Source organism: Heliangelus exortis, chromosome Z (assembly GCF_036169615.1).
Source record: "Heliangelus exortis chromosome Z, bHelExo1.hap1, whole genome shotgun sequence".
NCBI classification, from domain to species: Eukaryota; Metazoa; Chordata; class Aves; order Apodiformes; family Trochilidae; genus Heliangelus; species Heliangelus exortis.
In genome coordinates, this window is record NC_092454.1 from 41,029,243 (window position 1) to 41,048,607 (window position 19,365).

Here is a 19,365-nt window from a genome sequence, read left to right on the forward strand (position 1 = left end):
CTGCCCAGACTGTATTTGTGCTTGGGATTGCCCCAACCCATGTGCAAGATCTTGCACTTGATGGATGGCCTCCTTTCCCTCCAGTGTCCCAACCACACCACACAGCATGGTGTTGTCAGCAAATTTGCTAAGCAAGTACTCAATCCCACTGTCCATGTCACTGACAAATATATTAGACAGCACCAGTTGCAGTACTGAACCTTGAGGAACTCCACCTGTCACTGGTCTCCATCAAGAGAACATCAAGCCACTGACCACAACTCTTTGAATGAGACCATCCAGCCATTTTCTTATCTACCAAGTGGTTTATCCATTCCATAATCTTTCCTATTTAGAGACCAGGATGTCATGCAGGACAGCATCAAATGATGAAAGTTGCTCCCCTCTTGTTCATCAGTACTGGACTCCATTGTGAAAAAACAGTGAATGTATCAGGCATGATTTTTCAGGTGCTTGGTGAAGCCATGCTTGTTGCCACCAACCATGCCTTCATTTTCCACGTGCCTTAGCAAAGTCTTCTGGAGGTTCTGCTCCATGATCTTGCTAGGCATAGAGGTGAGACTGACTTGCCTGTAGTTCCCTTCCTTCTTTCCCTTTCTGAAAATGGGGTTATGTTTCCTCTCTTCCTGACAGTGGGAACTTCACTGGACTGCCATGACTTTTCAAATATGATAGAAAGCAGCTCTGAAACTTTGTCTGCCACTTCCCTCAGATGGATATCATCAGGTCCCATGGACTTGTGCATTTTTTCGTTCTTTAGATGGTCTTGTGCCTGCTCTCCTCCTATGTTGGGCAAATCTTTCTTACAGTCCTTCTTCTGGCCTTCTGCAACTTGGGTGATGTGGCTAGAGCCCTTGCCATTGAAGCCTGAGGCAAAAAAGTCACTGAGTACCTCAGCCTTCTCCATACACATAGAGAGCTTGCACTTCATTTTTTATTTCTCCTGAACAGTTTTAATATAGTAAGGCATGTGTAAAAAAACATCCCATATATGAAAAATAAGGCTACTTTATGAACTTTCAGATCAGACACTCAGTGATCTGTTATTTTTCATCCTGCCTACTTCTCACTACCAAGTTGCAATAGTAAGGTTTTTACATGCATTTTTCACAAGATAAAAACCTTGAAAAATAAAGCCTCCCTATGGTTTTAGGTTGCTTTATAGATCCTCATCTTTGTGTGCTTATTAGTGATTTCATTTACACATCAGTTCATGTGTTTTCAATGTCAAAGCCACACATCTTTAACTGAGTTAGGAAGAACTATTTCCAATCTGAAAATGACAAAAAACAAAGAGTTAACCCATATAAGGTTTTGTTGGTGAATGTACTGAAGACAGTGTAATACTGTTGTTATTTAGAAAACCTGAACCAATGCATTCTGGAGCCAAGTATAGGATTTTAAACTACAACATTTCCCACTGTGTATTTCAGACTTGTTTTCAAACTGATAAGCACACACAGATGATACAAACTGCTGCAGTGGCATCAATAAGGAATGTAGCTTCAATACTATACTGATATATGCTAAAAATGCCTTTATTAGTTTTAGTAATATTAATATTCAGTTTTTTTTTTTTGTTTGTTTTTTGATGTCAACTCTAAGGGATTTTTTGTAAGTAAAGCCATTTTCCCAACTTAGATGTTACCATCAAAGTTATTCCTTAGCTGCTACCAGCCAACTAGAATAGTTAGCCACTAAAACTATCATTCTAGTTTCTTTAAACAAAAGCACAGTTACCTGATCCTGACTTGCCTCTCTAAAAATTACTTTAAAAATACTTCCAATAATGTTTAAATGGATGCCACAGCATGCTTGCTGCATGTCAAAGAAAAACACTTTTATAGTAATTTCATTTTATTTTATAACTATACACACACACACACAATTTAAATCATGTCAGCTAGCTCCTTCAGCTAAATAAATATACCTTCTAGATGTAACTGTTTTTCAAAAAGGGATGAGAGCATAGACAAAAAAAGAGACAAAACCTATCTCTGCATCAGATTTGTCTGGCCAAGGGCTATAAAATGGAGTATTCTGACCCACAGGAATAAGTCATCCTCAGGAGGTTAACTTAATCCTTATGATCCCCAGAGATCCCATGCGATTTCAGAGACTCCAGCAGATCCCCTGGAAGCAGAGTGTAAAAGTGTAAAGGAGATATAGACCAGTCTTACATTCCTCCACTAAATTCAGTACAAAGTACTGACCAAAAATGCTATTGCCAAATATTAAATGGTAGCAATATTTTACTACTATTTTACACTATTTAGTACAGGTTACATTCACAATGTGATGCGTGGGTTTCATTTATCTGTCTTCAGCCAATGTTTCTGCTCTGGTTTAAAAATTTACAAAAAAACCACCAAAATTTACAGTATGTACACACAAAATAATGCAATACTGAAGTTTTATCTACAACTTTATTTTCCACATCCGTTAACATAAGTAAATCTCAACACACGTGAGCATAACTAAGGATTTAACAGACAAAATCTGAAAAACTAATCAAAGTAATTCAGAGTATTACCAACCTCTCCTACCCCTCTGGCAAAAGGCAAAAGCCATCTTTATTTTCCAGTCCAGCATCCTAGACCAACCCTGCCTTCTTCATGGCTCTGAGCTATGGGTGAAAGCCTGTGAATCAGAAAAGAGGAATCCAGTAATATCCCCAATCCAAGTATAGTCAGAGCATCTGGAAACGTGTAGACAGATTTGCACCATATTGTTTTACAGCTATTAAAGAGAAACCCACTGCAGCTTTGACAAAGCCCTTGAGTCATGCAGTATAAAATGGCCTCACGATTTCAGATTATCATCACAAAAGTCAACGTCTGGGCTTTCAGAACTGCAGATCCAAAAACCATCTGAAGTGCAATAAGGAAGAAGAATATTAAGGTACAATGAGAAACTGTGTTGCATAAAATTTGATAAAGTGATTGATAATCCAGATTGGATTTATTACCACTATGCTGGCTTAGGTTGTGTTATGCCTGCTTGTCATTAGGAGAACAGAGGGAAGAAAGTCTCACTTGGTCAGCAACAGTTTAAATACTGTATTTCTCCACACTTCTCAAAAATAGCTTTGCTCCCAATCTCATCCTACATCCTCTACCAAAATACTATTCCTTCTTGATTCAAAGCCATTGACAACAAATTAATCTTTATAACCATTTATTTTCCAGCACAAAATTAAGAATGTTCTTTTGACCGCATTTTCTTAACCAGCTCCAGATGCAGAAAACCATTGGGAAGAATATTAAAAATATTTCAATCTATATTTGTCATTTGTGAGAAAAGGCTATTGAATACAATGCACTGTGTCCTAAAATATAGTTCAATTTATTTACAAATTAATAAAAAAATTACTTAAGTCACAGCCAGTTTTTTATTTTAGATTGTTTTCAAAACAAACCCTGTTTAAAATAATTGTAGGCTATATTTCTGTAGAGAAGTACACAATATATTCTAAAGAGTATACTTAGGTGTTTTAAAACTCCATTTGTGATTAAAAAATTAGGGGGTTTTGTAATGCTCATCAGTTTGTTCTTTTTCTTTTCTAATCCTCTCTTCATAGCTGTACAGCTATCACAGTTTCATTTATGCCTGAAATCCTGCCTTAAAAGTCTGTTTCTTCTCTTAGAATTCTTTGTAACATGACTTTAGTCAGGATGAAGCCTCTCTTACTGCATCTGCTAGGCATGTCATTTATAGAACATACAGCAGATACTGTTATGAGGGATATTTTGTCATAAATGACATTACAGCTTCACTGTTACCTAATCTCTCCCGTACATTAAACTTTAAGACTGAAAAAACCTGAAGTTGTAGATCCAAATGTTTTCAGACCAATGCCTTTTTTTAAGTATCAACAAACACTCCACAACTTTCATTGTACTGCTGCTAAATTTTCAACACAATTACCATGTTTTGTGACCTATAATAAGGAAAAAATAATAGTTTTCTTTACAACAGAGAATGAGTTGAAATATGCATAATCAGTGTGGGGTGACAGGAAGAATGTTTCTGTCAAAATATATTGGTTTTTAAAATTATATTTATGTGAAATGAGCAATAATAATAAAACCCTATTTACTTCAGCATTTAAGTCCTACCTCATTTGCATTAATTTTTTCCCTGCTGTAAATTCTTCGGTTTCACCAGGATTACCTCTGATTTACACAGGTACTAGCAAAACTCGCATCTTTCCTTTAAGACATCATATATTACAGTTATTTACACAGAGAAAAAAAGGTACCGACAGAGACTACGGCTTCACACATGTATAGTAAGAGCTGCCTGGGGTCTCAGAGAGTTTATTATCTGAATAGTTAGGGCAGACAAAGTCAGCACAGTTATACTGGACATAGCAAACAAAGAATATTCAGGGCAGACCAAGGAATACTGAGGTGAAGCAACACTCCAAAGGTCACATAGCAGGTCAGTGACCACAACGTGAAAAGCACCAAGATCATATTCCTGACACTCAAGTCAGTGTCTGAGTCTATGCTTTTTTGCTGCAGAAACATACACAAAGCATAAAAACTATAAAACAGATGCCCTGTGTAAGATCACTGCACTGATGAAATAATTGCGTTTGAAACCTAATTTAAGAGGTCAGCTCTGGCATGCCTCACACTCTCAAAAAGATTCTGTAAATCTTAACAACTGTGTTTTCTTAAAAAACTGTCACTTGGTTTTTTTAATACAATTCCACCCTCCTAGAAATCTTAACACCTCCCCATAGCTCTTCCGGTATGTCCACTGGGGAATCCTCTCAACTCCCATGTTTCAGAACTGATGTGGAGACTTCATAAGGCTTTATATATAGGTGCTTTTGTAGTCATCTGATCAACAGACATGAACTCTTAAATAAACCATTACTGGAGACCTTTCTCCTCCTTTCCAAGTTTTGCTATGTTTCCTGTCATTTTGCATAAAAATTTTCCAATCACTTCAAGCCCAGAGCCTTTACTATTTATTTTGTACTCATGCACCCATCCTCCAAGTCTTCTAGTTATCCCTTTTTTAAGTTAGCATCATTTCTATCTTTCAGACCAAAATGGCCATTACCTACAAGCTAGGCATCTTTCTATCTATCTTTAGGTTACACACAGGGTTGAGTATCAGCTTTAAAAATCAGTCTCTCCAAGCCATTTAAAGGAGTCACAAGTGGATATATACCCTTCCAGGGAATACAGTGCAGAGTCTACAAGTAGCTCCCAGCTAAGGCTGTTGCAGTCTCATTCTCTGGAAAACTTGGCAGATTATTTTTTTCCCTGAGGCAGAAAAGGGAGCTGTTTGGGAGTTGGAGAAAAAAGTTTCCTATGTAGCTCAAGTTTGTTGGATCTGTTCACATAGTATCTACTACTAGAGAATCACATTCTATGAGAATGGTTCCCAGGCAATGTACAAAAAATGAAAGCACTAATATCAGCAGCATTAATATTAGCAGCATTAATATCAACAAAAACACCTGTGTAAGTCAGACATACATCTAAATTTTCTTGAAATATGCAAGCACAGCTTCAGAAACCTGACAGAACTTGCACTGTGGTACCATAGGTTGAAGAATTTAGAGGAAACAATTCCTCCAAACTCTTAATACAGAAGGGGATCTATCTATCTATCTATCTATCTATCTATCTATCTATCTATCTATCTATAAATCAATGAATTTTACTTCTGTTATCATCTTTACCTATGACAGTAAAAAACTAAAAGCAAGTGCTATCCCTGTAAGCCTAGAAAGCAAAGAAAGAGTAAGGAAAAGCTTTTCAAAATCTTTCTATTTATTCTTCATTTTTAGTAATCAAGATTGAATCCATTAAGACATCTACATTATATGCTGTTCCTGGCACACTGTATGCATCACTAACCATATGCTTTCTGTACACTATAAAAGTTCAGCCATTCACTTCACTCATTAAAATTCACATGGTCTATTATTCCGTTTACAGTCTAATAGATATTCACTGTCACTATTCAGGCTTTTGATTCAATTTGCCTAAGTCCCAGATGCAGAGTAATCCTGATGGAGATTATCTTAATTTATCACCATTTTCTTCTCTGAACCAAGAAAGGTTGGTATTTCATAATAAAAGCTGTGTTTCTCATTTTTTTCCTAAAGAAGCACACATAGTGAAAAAGAACCAATAAATGCCTGATATTTCCAATAGTAAGCTTTTTTTCAGTTACATAAATTTTGCTTTGCTTCTAGGACACTTTCTCTTAAAGGTCTGTATTCTGCAGATAAGAATACTGATTGTCATCAGACTGGAATACAGCCTCTGTAAGCAAATATTGTTCTGATTTTGACTGAACACAGATAGGCAGATTCATCATCTACTCTATACAATACAAAATAATCATTGTGGTATACTTTTCCAGGTAAAGTGTTGGCAGTTTGGAGTATAATAAATGAAATATAGATATCTTTTGGCTTTTAAGTGTTCCCAGTGGACAACATTTGCTAGCATCCTGAAGTTATATTTAAAGGTGTCCACTTTGAAATCAAAACTGACAGTGCTGATTTACATGATTCTATCTCCTGTCATTTTCAAAATGTCCCAGTGACCCACTGAAGAAATCACTGATCAAACAGTACTCCCAAATTATCACAGTTGATAAACATTTGTGTAAACTTTTCAAGAAAAATCATTTTACATCTGCACAGCAAACTATGGCTCTATTTCATTAAAAAATTGCCTAGTTCTGTCAATTATAGAATTTTACAATTACTTATTATGCTTAGCATTTTTAGATGAAGAAACAAATGATCATTCAAATGGCATCTCATATCTGATCTGGGTACCCATATAAAAAGCATGCTTTGCACACCCTGGCCTGGAAGGCAGTTGGAGAAGTAGTTCTGCCAAGAACACTAAATCCACAGGATTTGAGAATACCTATGAAGAAAATTTCTTACTGTGTCAGCATAACTGGAGAATTTTGAAAGTCCTATGCAAGAATTTACTTCTAACCAAAGAAATTTGTAGCTGGAGGTGCAGACAGCAGCAGTGTATTTTTGTTGCTCTCTTGTTGGAAATGCACTGATAAAATCCAACGGAGTTATTTCTCAAATATGTGAGCCTTCCAATTCAACTACATATTATCTCTATTTCTCTCTCTCTTTTTAAAGAAATATTTTTATATATTTTGAAGTAAAGATCAAGTGAGACATCATCTGCATGATCACTCTGAGAAGAACATGTTTCCTGGCAGTGCTTTATCTTACCCAACACACAATAGTTCCAGAGAAAAAGACAATTATGGTAAACAACAGAAATCAGCCAATTGACAGGAATTTTTAACATGAAAATAGTGAGTTATTAATTAGATGTACTCTAGTAACAGGAGAAAGTTTCATGTAATTAGCACTGCCACTGAAGTGCAGTCCCAGCATCTCTAGCCTGCAACCATGTAAACTTGTCCCCGCTCTCACCCTCTGTCATATACAAAGCCAGTGCTGTAGGTTTTCAAAAGGTTAACTGCATTTTCATAAGCCAGCTCACAATTGACCCATAAGATGTTTATGATGACATTTCATACATGGAAGAGGGAGGAAGTAGGGCCAGAAATGAGCAGTAAGGGTCACTCAGCAGTGTAGCTTTTCACAGAAGTATTATCTTAAACTGCATATAAAACTAGCCCAAGACAGCAAGGGAGAAAATATGCCATGGCAAAATTGATGCCAGCATTCCAGATAGACTGCAGATAAGTAAGACGGACTGGTATACTGGGACATGGTAAGTTGACTGAATGTCAAATGACTGTCAGAACACCACTCGGTTAAGCAGAGGAGGAAAAAGGCCTATCCTATGACATGCGTAGCTGCATGTAGCTGTATGTCAAACAACTGAACAAGAAGAAAATGCATCTAGCTCATGCCTTGCTCTTAGAAGCAGGAATGAGGGCAGATGTCTTAAGAGAGTGTTAAGATCCCCAGGTAAATCTGCTAAGCTTGCCAAGTGAACTACCACGGGTCTTGATTTTGGCAGTCAATTCTATCAGATGGTTATACTGGAGACCTATCAAGAACAATGCCAGAACGGACCAGATGTGAGCTGCACTTCAGTGGGCATCCTCTGTGGAGGGCACACAAGTCCCATAGCACAGAGGCATTATAGAAGTGAGAAATGCACTTAGCTGACTTTGAAGGATTCAGCCACCATCACCTATTTGTTACAGCCACATTTGACAATAGGTGTCTTACCAAAACTTCAAAACATATTCCTCAAGGTCAGAAAAGTGCTGATATCTTCATATATATTCAGGCAGATGTTGTAACTACAGATTAACTTATAAAAATCAGTTTCACTGGTGTGAAAGTTGAATGGGACAGACAACACTACTGAGACTTGAGCTTACAGGGGTCCATAAGAGCAATATACAGTCCAAGTCTAGGTGAGCTACCAAAACAAACAAACAAAAAACAACCAAACAAAAAAGCTACAGTGATGCAGGAGTACAGAATTACTGCAGCTTTAGGCTGCATTTTGGGCAGTCTCATAGCAAACTAAGATGCTGTACCCTATTTTAAATAGATATCCAGTCAAGAATCTTTATATATAGAAGTTTTTAAACCTTATCCGATGGCTGTTTCCTGTACGTGTTGTCACAGGTACTACAAACACAACAAAAATGATTTGCTGTGGTTGCAATGATGCACTTAATTGGCAAGATCCACCTGAGGATGTGCTACTGCAATACCTGTTACAGAAGATACTGAACAATGGAACACTGTAAAAATTGCATGCATGGTTCAAAGAGAATTTATGATGCTGATAGAAGCTGCATGGAATGAAAACACGTATCTTTATAGAAGGCACCTAAACACTTTCAGAGCCATCTAGTCCATCTTCCTGCTAGCTTGTGTTCCTCTGTAACAAAAATGTTTTCTTGAGCCTAGTTTACCTAACGTAACTGTACCTTTACCAGTTACAGCCTTATTTTCATTATTATTTTTCTTCATAAATTCCATTGGCAAATTTTAACAAGATTTGATATCTATTTCTGTAAAAATGTTTAAAAATTACATTTAACTCTGATCTTTACAGAAGTCAAGAAACACCTACATTTCATTAACTGTTTTTCAGATCAAATGCATAGGCCATTTTAAATCCATTTAATATATTATTGATATTGCATAGCCTATGTTTTTTTACCTGGAGGTCTCAATGCTAGGTCAGAAATCTCAAAAAACAGTTCATTAACATAAATAGTAACCTTATTGACTGACTTTTATTGCCTTCCAGAAAAGAAATCAGATTTATTCAATGCAACTTATTTTTCCATAAAGCCATTCTAAGAAGTATAATCATACTTATACACTTCATTATTTTAATAATTTATTTTAAAATCACATTTTCATTATTTTAGCAAGAAATGAGGGCAAACTAACTGACCTAAAAATACTTATCCTGGCTGCCTTTTCTGAATATCAACTCAATATTATCATTCTTTTAGACTCATGGCAGTATTATAGTATATACGCACTTACTCTGAATACATATTCAAAGGGGGTAAGCAAGAGAAAAAATCCTCAACCAACCCGATAAATTCATTATTTCTAAAGTTCTCAATTTAAAAATGTAATTTCTCTCTAGAAATCATTTAAAATCCTCCATTGTTTATTTATAGATTGGAGATGTTTCCTGATCTTCATATAGCATTAGCCTACTTTCTTCCAGATAAAAAAGAGATAGTCATGCAATATTTACAGAACTGTTTCATCTAATAATAGGTCATATCCACTCTGTAACAGCTATCTTGTTACATTTTTTAGTTCTGTCCCTTTACTAGTGCTCTTGGCCATGCAATCCACAGATTTCATATTGACAGCTTTAGCCTTTTCTCCATACTCTATACCCTATCACTGCTCTTATTTCCAGGTTACTATCTGTAATTCATTTTCTGCTTCCTTTATATTGCTTTTTATTTGAAAAACATTGTGTTCTGCTTCCTATCATACTGAAATAGGTATTTATAAAGAAGGTACCACCTAATTATAGAACTGTGGTTTTTTGGTTGCTTAATAAACTGCTGAAGTGCACAATTTCTATTCATATTTTATATGAGACAATATCTTCCTTGTAACAACTTTGGAGAAATGAGCTGTTCTGAATCTGAACTATTTTAGGTGCCCTGTTGCTTCCCACCAAATGTAATTTAGGACATAATATGTGATAGCCATACCACACTCCAGCAAAAATGAGTCCAATAGTGACTTAACAACACATTATATATATTAACTTTTGGTTTTAATTATTTATTCAACTATTTTTACAATCTATTACAAAAATCTTGCAACTCTAGGTAGAGTGTCCCAAACTGGGCTCCCACTAGCAATGCTTTACTGTGAATTACAAATATGTGCATAACTAGTAACTCATCATACCCTCTAATTTGATCCAGTGGTGTGTATCAATCAGACTTCTACCTCTTCCCCAGGTTGTGTAACTTCATGTTCCAAATGCATTCAAGATGGTGGGGTTCTGAGTTACCAGTAACTCTAAAGGCAAGTAACAGTGTCTGCCATAAACAGCGTCTCACTCTCTTCTCTGAAGTTCCTCTGTTGTCTATTAGCTGTAGCTACTTATTAGCAACACTGAAATGATGTAGTTGCTGTATGTCAAAAAAGCAATAACATCATGAGAGACTAGAAAAAGTAACTGCATTCAGTTGATTAATAAGAACAACATTACAGTTGCACTCAAAAAAAAAAAAAAAAAAAAAAAAAAAAAAAAGCAGGCTTATGATTGATCAAAATAGCAAACAGAAGAAGATCATACAAATATGTTAAACAGGTTAAGCAAGAGACGTTTAAGCTTGATTAAAATTGATCTCTATACAGAAAAAAACTTATTCGAGGTACCGAAACTTGAGTGAGAACCATGGTCAGGGGAAAACTGACAGCCACCTGGAGAGAGTAGAAAGCAGACAGACCAGACTTCAAAGGGAGAGCTGGTGCAAGAAGGATTACTGCCCTCTCTTCCTATGCAGGTTACAGCATCAGATACGAAAGAGGTATTTTTACTAGATTTATTTGATGTGCTCCAAAACTTCACTGAATTGCCGATGATTTTCAACTATATTTTTTACAGTAGTATATTGTTAATAAAATCACAGAAATCAGAGGACTTTTTTCCACAAATATGTAGCACCTAACTACATAAGGCAGTGTATGGAGTACTTCCCTGTTAATTAATATTTGATTTACAAACAGCATGTTTATATTCTTTAAATCTTTTTGGAGGAGCAGTATCCAGCAAAAATGTTATTTGAAATATGCATTCATATTGTTTATCAAGGGAAGAGACAACATTTTAGCTTTATTACTTAAATATTAATATTATTTATGGAGTAATTACATATTGACATTCTGTGCACATATGGTATGATCATGTAAATGCTACTGAACATTCACATTAACTAACAGAGAAGCATTCAACACTGAAAGTTGAATATGAAAGTATTATGAAAGTATCATAATAGTTATTTAACAGAAGACTTTCCTCATTACAGATACTTTCAAGAATAAACTTTTTATTATAGACTTATTCAGATCTTCCCACACTTAGCCAAAAATTAGGATGCAGCCAAAAATTAGTATGGAAAAAACACCTGTTTCTTCCTCTTCGAGGAAACATTCTGTATTCAAAGAATGCTCATTTCCCCCTCATGAATAGTAAGTTCATTCAGGAATAGGCAGAATATTTCTGAATCACACCGCACAATAATCAGTTTTATACTACTTTCCCAAGACTAATCAAATGAGGCAAACAGAAGATACCCTATATTTTAGATAAATAACTAATTTTTAAAAGAACAGTAGTCATTGTATTCAGTAATGTTCTTCACTTTAGATACTGTAGCTTATAAAGTCTTTGAATTTTAAAGAGCATTCCGTTAATTCTTTTTTTCATGTGAGTTTCAAAACTGAATTGAACGTGGGGTGGTACCAGGCCAACCCAACAGGTCTGAAAACTGCTGTGTACAGTGACTTGTTATCTAATGATGGAAGAAAGAATGTAAGATGCACAAGTATATAAGCTACCAGATTTCAATCTACAGTGGAATGTTATTCATTAATAGATAACTATATATGCCTTTTTTCCACAGTGTATCAAAATATCACAACTGCTCTTTACTTCAGATGCTATCAGACTTGTTCAAATACACCTGAAAGCACCTGACTTCTACAAGGAATCCAAGAAAAGTAAAGAAGTGGATCTGTTTCATTTGTCTGAAAGTAGGTATGTGGCGGGGATATTCTAAATTCAAGGTACATATATGTTGAACAGGCTTTAAGTGAATATTTCAGGAAAAAAATAGTATTTTAAATATTAAGTTACAAAACACAGATTAGTTCATTCTGTAGAACTTCACACTGAAATCATATGATGAAGTGCTCTGTGTAAGTCCACAGACACAGTATTATGGCACAATGCATTGTAGCAGATTACTAAATATTTAAGCAAAATAAGAAGAGAATATTCTACTCTACATACTGGATCTAAAACTGCTTTCACTTTTGCAATTAGTTAGTTAATATTTCTGCAATAAAAGAACATGCATGTGGAAAATGAGGAAGTTCACACTCATCAGCAGGCATGTTATTTTCTTAAGCATACTGGGAAATTTTTTGCTGCAGGATAACTTGCCATACAACTAACAGTTACAATTACATTCGCAGCCGTATATGAAAAGACAACCAATAAAATTTATATCTTTAGAGGAGACCTAGAGCATTGACTGTTTCCCTCTGTTTAGACTGGTTCAGAGCTGACACTAGGCCAGTGCTGGAACTTGTTCCAAAACATGCAACATAGCAAAGGTTACCTTCATTTAATATTTTACACTTTGCTTTCACTTCAGAATACCTTTATTTAGGCGAACACTCAGAAGAAAAAACAAAATCAAAAGTCAAACCTTCACAAATGTCATGAATTCTTCTACTTTGTTATTGGTGAGCAGCAGCTTCTTCTGTACAGTTTCCAAAGCCTGTCCACTCTGTTTAGCCAAGCCATGTAGTTGTTGGGATGCTGTAGTCTCAAGTTGAGTCATGGCACATTCCGTCTCAATCATTTTGCTCTCTAGATTGGTAAGTGTAAGATCCTGAAATTCATCCACAGAGAAACACCAGTGATATGATAAAAGCTGACAGGTGGGTATGGTAGAACACAAACAAACCAACCTCCCACATGCTGATCAACATCACAGAACAGTGCACTTGCAACATATGAAATACAAGTCATTAAATCCATGTTTGAGCTCCTCGATTGCAGTCAGGTGATTGAATAAAAACAGAGAAACACCTTATTGCTTTTTTTCCCTTTCCATATTTAAAAAGTCTAAGCCGATGACCTTGCAGCATTTCATTTAAAAAGGATCATGGAAACGTTTCACAGAGGAACCATCACAACTCTCATTTACCTTTTTCTCCAACTCATCTTTAGCCTTGAGATACAATTGCTCATATTTAGACTTTTCTTTTGTAGCTACATTAAGTCTTTGTTTCAGTGAATCAATGGAAGTTTTTTTGTTTGAACAGTCTTCAGACAGTGCCTTTACCTGCAGGAAGGAAAGGCCAGGAACATTATACTGTTAGAATATAGACATTCAAAATGAAAACCAAATAAAAACTAAGCTCATTTATATTGCATAAATATACCTGGATTTTTTTTAAAGTAGCTTTTTCTGAAATTAGTCTCTAATAAATTTCTGCTTCTGGTCCAGTTTGCATGCAATCTTGTTACATGAAGTTTTGACTTGCATTAGGTGTACAAAAAAAAGCTCCTCATTTGCAGAGCTATTTGTTTATATATATTTTACTGTTCCAGTGCATGCGAAAGGGGGCAAACCACAACTTATTTGTACTGTCAGAAGTAAAACCATTAGTCCAAATTTGGCTAAGAAACTAACAGTACAATTATCATTTTCCATACAATGAAAACAATGATTTTGAGTAAAATGAAAAAGAGCTATGCTCCAAGAAAAACATTCAGCTCTCCTGACATTATTAATCACAAAGTTTTCCTGACAATACCAAGTTACAGGGAATTTCTTTGATCTCCAACTAAAGATAACATAAGATATATCAAGTTAATTTTCCACATGGAATAAACATATTAATGCATGGAATTTGGTTATCTGGAATCTGAGAAATGGAGCACTTAAAATAGTTGAAGAACAGCAGTCAAATGTTGTTCCATTCTCAGTCTTTTGTCTAAAACCAAAACCAGGTCGCTGATTTCTTAATAGCACCTTATTTTTGGCATGGATGGTAAGACAGTAGCTCTTTCTAGAACTGAAAGTACTATATGACTAAAGACTGCAAGCAGAGATAGTGCTTGTGATATTCAGCTAGCATTTGTATTCTAGGAAAACAAAAGAGAATTGCTAAACTGTTTATTTCTATTTTAGTGCCACACTAAAACTGGACAAACTCACAACCAACAACAATCTTTTTCAGGTACTGAGGCCAAAGTGCAACCAATATGTAGGCTGGATAACACAGAAAGATGTCTAAACATATGCAACTTCTCCTAGCTTCAGTGAAATTGTCCTATAATTTTGCAGGAGAAAATAATTTGCTACAGAAATTAAGCTGTACCTACACAGACAGAATTTCATTAAGGTAAGAAACGTGAATGATTCATAACATTGCAGTAGAAAACAGATTAACATATTAAAGCATTTAATTACTATAGCCAGGAGAGTTGCATGGACTTCATCAGCATATGTCATACAAAATCACTCTTGTTTCAGGTCTACTGTACTTTATGAACTTACAATGCATGAAACTAAATCTCACTATGTATAGCATATCCCTGCAACTCACTGCATTATGCTGAATGTATCCAAGCTATCAGCATATACTGATCTCACACAAACTGTAGTGGAGGAAACTACACCCTAAATTAACTGTCTATTATTTGCTTAAAGCAATATATTGATTTAGTATGTACAGTGTCTTGAAATAACTGCTGCAAATCCATCAGCTTTTTGATTTTCTTAAAACTATCAATATCAAGAAAGAAGTACCTTTCTCTCAAGACTTTCTAGTGTTTCATTAGAGGTTTTCTCATTTTCTTGATTTGATTTTAGACGAGACCTTAAGTCCTCTATCAAATGTCTCTTCATCATAAAGTCCCTCTCCATTCGAGAAATCCTACAAGGGAAGAAGTGACCCTGTCAGAAAATACTACTAATGTTAAACACCTAAAAAGTATAAATGCCGTAGATGAAATATTGTTCTTTAACTTTAGCAAATTTTTTAAAAATAAAATGCAATGCTTGTGATTTACTCTATTCTCAATCCGAAAAAAATGGTTTAATTTCTTTTATTAAGCAGACCTATTTCTATGTATACAATTTATTTGAGATTTGCTTTTCACTGTGATTTATGCTCTAAAATTTCTTATTTGAAATCATAACTCTTCTTATGCTATTATTAAAAAAGGCAAAAAACTGTTGATCACACAAAATGTAATTAATTATATGTCTTTGATGTCCAAAGTAGGTATCATTCAAACTCTACTTCGTACAAAATTATTTTCAAAAGGAGCAAGTCTCTTTTCTTCCAAGTGAGTAATATACATATATAAATAAAAAGCCTAATCTCTACTGTATTTCAGATAATAACTCTTAAAAATGACAAAACCCAGAAATAACATCAACATTTTTCAGAAACCTCTCAAAAAAAGAAACTCATTTACTACTATGTAATCACTGTTCAATAACAGAATTATGCCTCTCCTATTATGATACCAATTAACTTTAAAAATGGAAATATAAACAATACTTGAATATGTTCAGACTTCTGTATTATTTAAAAAAAAAAAATTAAAAAAAAAAGATAGCAATATGTTCAGGCACAAAACATTGTTGATAATATGTCAATATCATATTAAAGAAACAGGAAAATAGTGCATCTTAAAATGTTTACCATCAATTTCACATGCATACTAATAATGACATTTTGGTGAATGTAACTTACAGTTTATGAAAAAACAGCATCTATTTTATTATAGAATATTTATAAACACTAACACTTTTTAAAATTAATCAGTTTCACTTTGAAACAGAACATACAAAATGCACACAATTTAACAATTTTATAAGTTCTTGGTTCTTTAATTACAGGTAAGGAAACAACATCCTTTCTAGAAATTAAAAAAAAAATGAATGTTTAGAGGAATTAAACTCTGGGGCAAGCACGAAATTCACAGATACACTAATAGCTTATCTTTATATAGCAATTTAAGTGAAAAACAGTTTTATGACAGTTCAAGTAGGTTGAATAAAAATCTCAGCTATATACTTCACAACAATACATGTGGATTTCAAAATGAGCAGTAAATCTTAATCAATTAAAATAGAAACATATACAACAGTCCTTTTGAACTTTTTATGAATATAAGACTGGATATTTAATCTTGTTTAAGCATCTGAACCTTGACATGTCTCTTAGCCCCTAGGCAAAGAATTATTGTATTTGAAAGATTGTGTTTAACAGAGCTGAGGAATTCATTTAGATTTACATCAAGGCTAAAATACTCTGCCCTAGTGTCTGAGTTTTAATTGAAGGTATTCTTATTGCAAAACAGATACTGTAGCTAGCTAATCACTCATCAGCTTAAAATCTCAATTTTAGCATGTACTGGTCCAGTTTCTTAGAAAAACCCGTAACAGTCTGCAAGACTGCAAAGAAAAGAAAACATTCTCTTTAAAAAAGTGGTTGATGTTGTAACAATTACACAGCTGCCACTGGGTGGCACCAAACACAACGGATAGAAGACTGAACCTACTTCGCTTGCAGTTCCCGAATCCGTTCTTCTTTCTCCTGGACTTCGTTTTTTAGTGACTTAATGGTGGCCGACTGCTTAGTGATTTCATTATTCGAATTCTATATTGAAAAATATAAAAATATAAATAAATCAGGTTTAATATTACCGCATTCAGTAAATTTGTTAGAAATAATGAGCTGTGTGAACTTCCATACACTTTATGAAAGTTCCTAGAAATTAATTAGTACAAAAGAAGCATTCTTACTTTCCAGCAACACTTAAGCAAAAAAACATTTCATGGAAAATATGGTCAAAATCAGTATTTTTCCATTGTTCTAATATTGTATGACTACAGATGTTCCCCAGGACATCTGCAAGCCTAGTGCACCACATTTTCTTTTGCATAGTATGGCCAGCTGAAAAGGTAACAGAGAACAGAACAGAAAGAAAATTGCATCTTCATTTAAACTGCATTCTTGAATGATAGAGTTCTGCAGCACAAGCAGCCCACATCGATAAAGCAACAATTTCCAATAATCACTCTGATGTTCTTGTGCCTTGAGAAACACGAGACAAGATTCTAGAGCAGTTGTTTTTGTGTCCTTTGAAACCCAAAGACACTTCCATTTGCCCATATTAACACAAATCCTACATTTCAGTATGGAAAAGGTATTACTCTCAGGCATGTGTAATTCCAGTAAGAACTCCAGAGGTGTTGGCCTTTCCTCACTGCACGTAGTAGGACATTTTAAAAAGCCTCAGTTCCTCCATACAAGTGCATAGATAATCTACCTAGGATTTGAATACAGAACAAATGGACCGCTCTACAGAAATAAAAATATGAAATCTAATTAGGTAGCCACCTTTACTATCTAAGCATGTGCATTGAGTGCTGCACCTAAAAATAGCAGCTCAAACATAATTCACATAATTCAGAACTCCAAAAGGTGTTGCCAAAAGATATTTGTGAAAAGTGTATATATGCATGCAGGTTGAGCCACGGTATTGAAGCTTTTTATTCATTATGTATAAACAATGAACGAACAGATCAGACATGCTGTAAACAAAGATACTTCAGGAGAAATTCTCTTCTCAGTGCAGACTTGTAACGCCTATTAACATTAATGGGAGTACTGTACATCTCTCTGTGCACCTCGAGGGGAGTATATATTCTTGTGTGCATAGTTAGATGTAAGATATTGTTCTTAATAACTTGTCTGGTCTATTTACTATTATTATAATGTGAGGTATAACCAGAAAATTGTTAAAATGATGTATGTTAGAAGAATATTTCTGAGTTTCCTGAGACCTGTTTGTCGAGTTTGAGCTTCATTACTGTTAAGCACAGCACTCAGTTACAGGGTTTACACATCAGATAAAAACTTGAATACTTAGATAGGTCTCTGCACATGCTCAAAGGCAAAGACACATGTTTATGGAATTTTGCTTCCAGATTCACCACCCATACATATAACACGTTTCTTCCAATTGGCAAATACACATGCAGTCATTACATACAACATAAACAAATAAAGATAGCTCTGAGAAGAAATAACAAAGCCAGATACCTTGTGATTTTGAGCTATAAGGAAAGATTTTGCTGCTTCCACGTTTAGACATTTAGGAGAAAAACTTTGTATTGTCTTTTTAAGAATGCTAGATAACTTGGAACAACAGTTCAAAACTTTTAACAATTTCTTCAGCTAAAAATTACTTTCAGGACTCATTTTTTAAAAAAATTAGTCCAAGAATTTCAGTAATATGATCTAAGTAGCTTTTGAGGCCCTTATAATCAAAACTCCCACCTAGTTCAGCAGCCAATGAATTTACCCTACTAATCTGGATTTGGGGCCACAAACTATGTTTATTCTAAATGTAGTTTTGAATACATTATTTTTTTCATTAAAAATGCAAGACAACTTTAAGAAGGAACAAAAAGCCATGTTAATATTTCAAAATCAGATTCATATAGGGTAGCTAAATGCTTTCTATGCTGCAGAAACAAAAATACTTTGATTTTTAGCAATATATTTTGCAGTTCAGATGTAGCAGACACATAAAAGTAGGATTCTAGCATAAGTGTTACTCTTAGAGTAGCTCAGGAAAAAAAAAATCCCAATTTTGTATTTTTCTTATTTTCACAGAGCAATTGGCTACTAGGTTTCTAGATAATGAGGACACTCATCCAAAAGGAACAACCCTAATTAACAGAAATTACCAGTCACCAGCAACAGAAGTAGGTCAGTCAAACCCAAATCTAATATCAACACATAGGAAATCAGAGTGTATGGTATCAAGATCTCTTTCCAGAAATTAAAGTAGGTCAAACTGTGTGCCTTTTCATGGCTATTCCCTGTGCCTTCATATCTTTATCAATGTGACCTACCTTCTCTAATCCCTGAATGTAGATTCTACGTTTCTGTGCTGTAGCCAAAATCTGTAACAACATGATTATTATCAGAAGCAAAGAGTTCTGAGCACTACCCATAGCTGATCCAGCACTCAGAGCCAGAGACAGCTATATCGCTAATATAATATGGTCCTTTCTTCTAGCTGATCCTTTGGCAGC

General features: G+C 34.8%; 1 protein-coding gene across 2 annotated transcripts in view; it reads right to left on the minus strand.

Moving 5' to 3' along the window:
* The window catches only part of CNTLN (centlein), a 187,485-nt gene that overhangs the window by 13,054 nt on the left and 155,066 nt on the right, over positions 1–19,365 (minus strand). Inside the window, exons 19-22 of one of the 2 annotated variants that reach the window (XM_071730388.1) lie at positions 16,818–16,915; positions 15,052–15,178; positions 13,441–13,578; positions 12,937–13,122 (exon numbers count right to left, since the gene is read on the minus strand). In XM_071730388.1, the coding sequence (XP_071586489.1) occupies positions 12,937–13,122; positions 13,441–13,578; positions 15,052–15,178; positions 16,818–16,915 (549 nt within the window). The remainder of the gene's footprint in view (positions 1–12,936; positions 13,123–13,440; positions 13,579–15,051; positions 15,179–16,817; positions 16,916–19,365) is intronic. The other variant, XM_071730387.1, reaches the window with a different exon arrangement.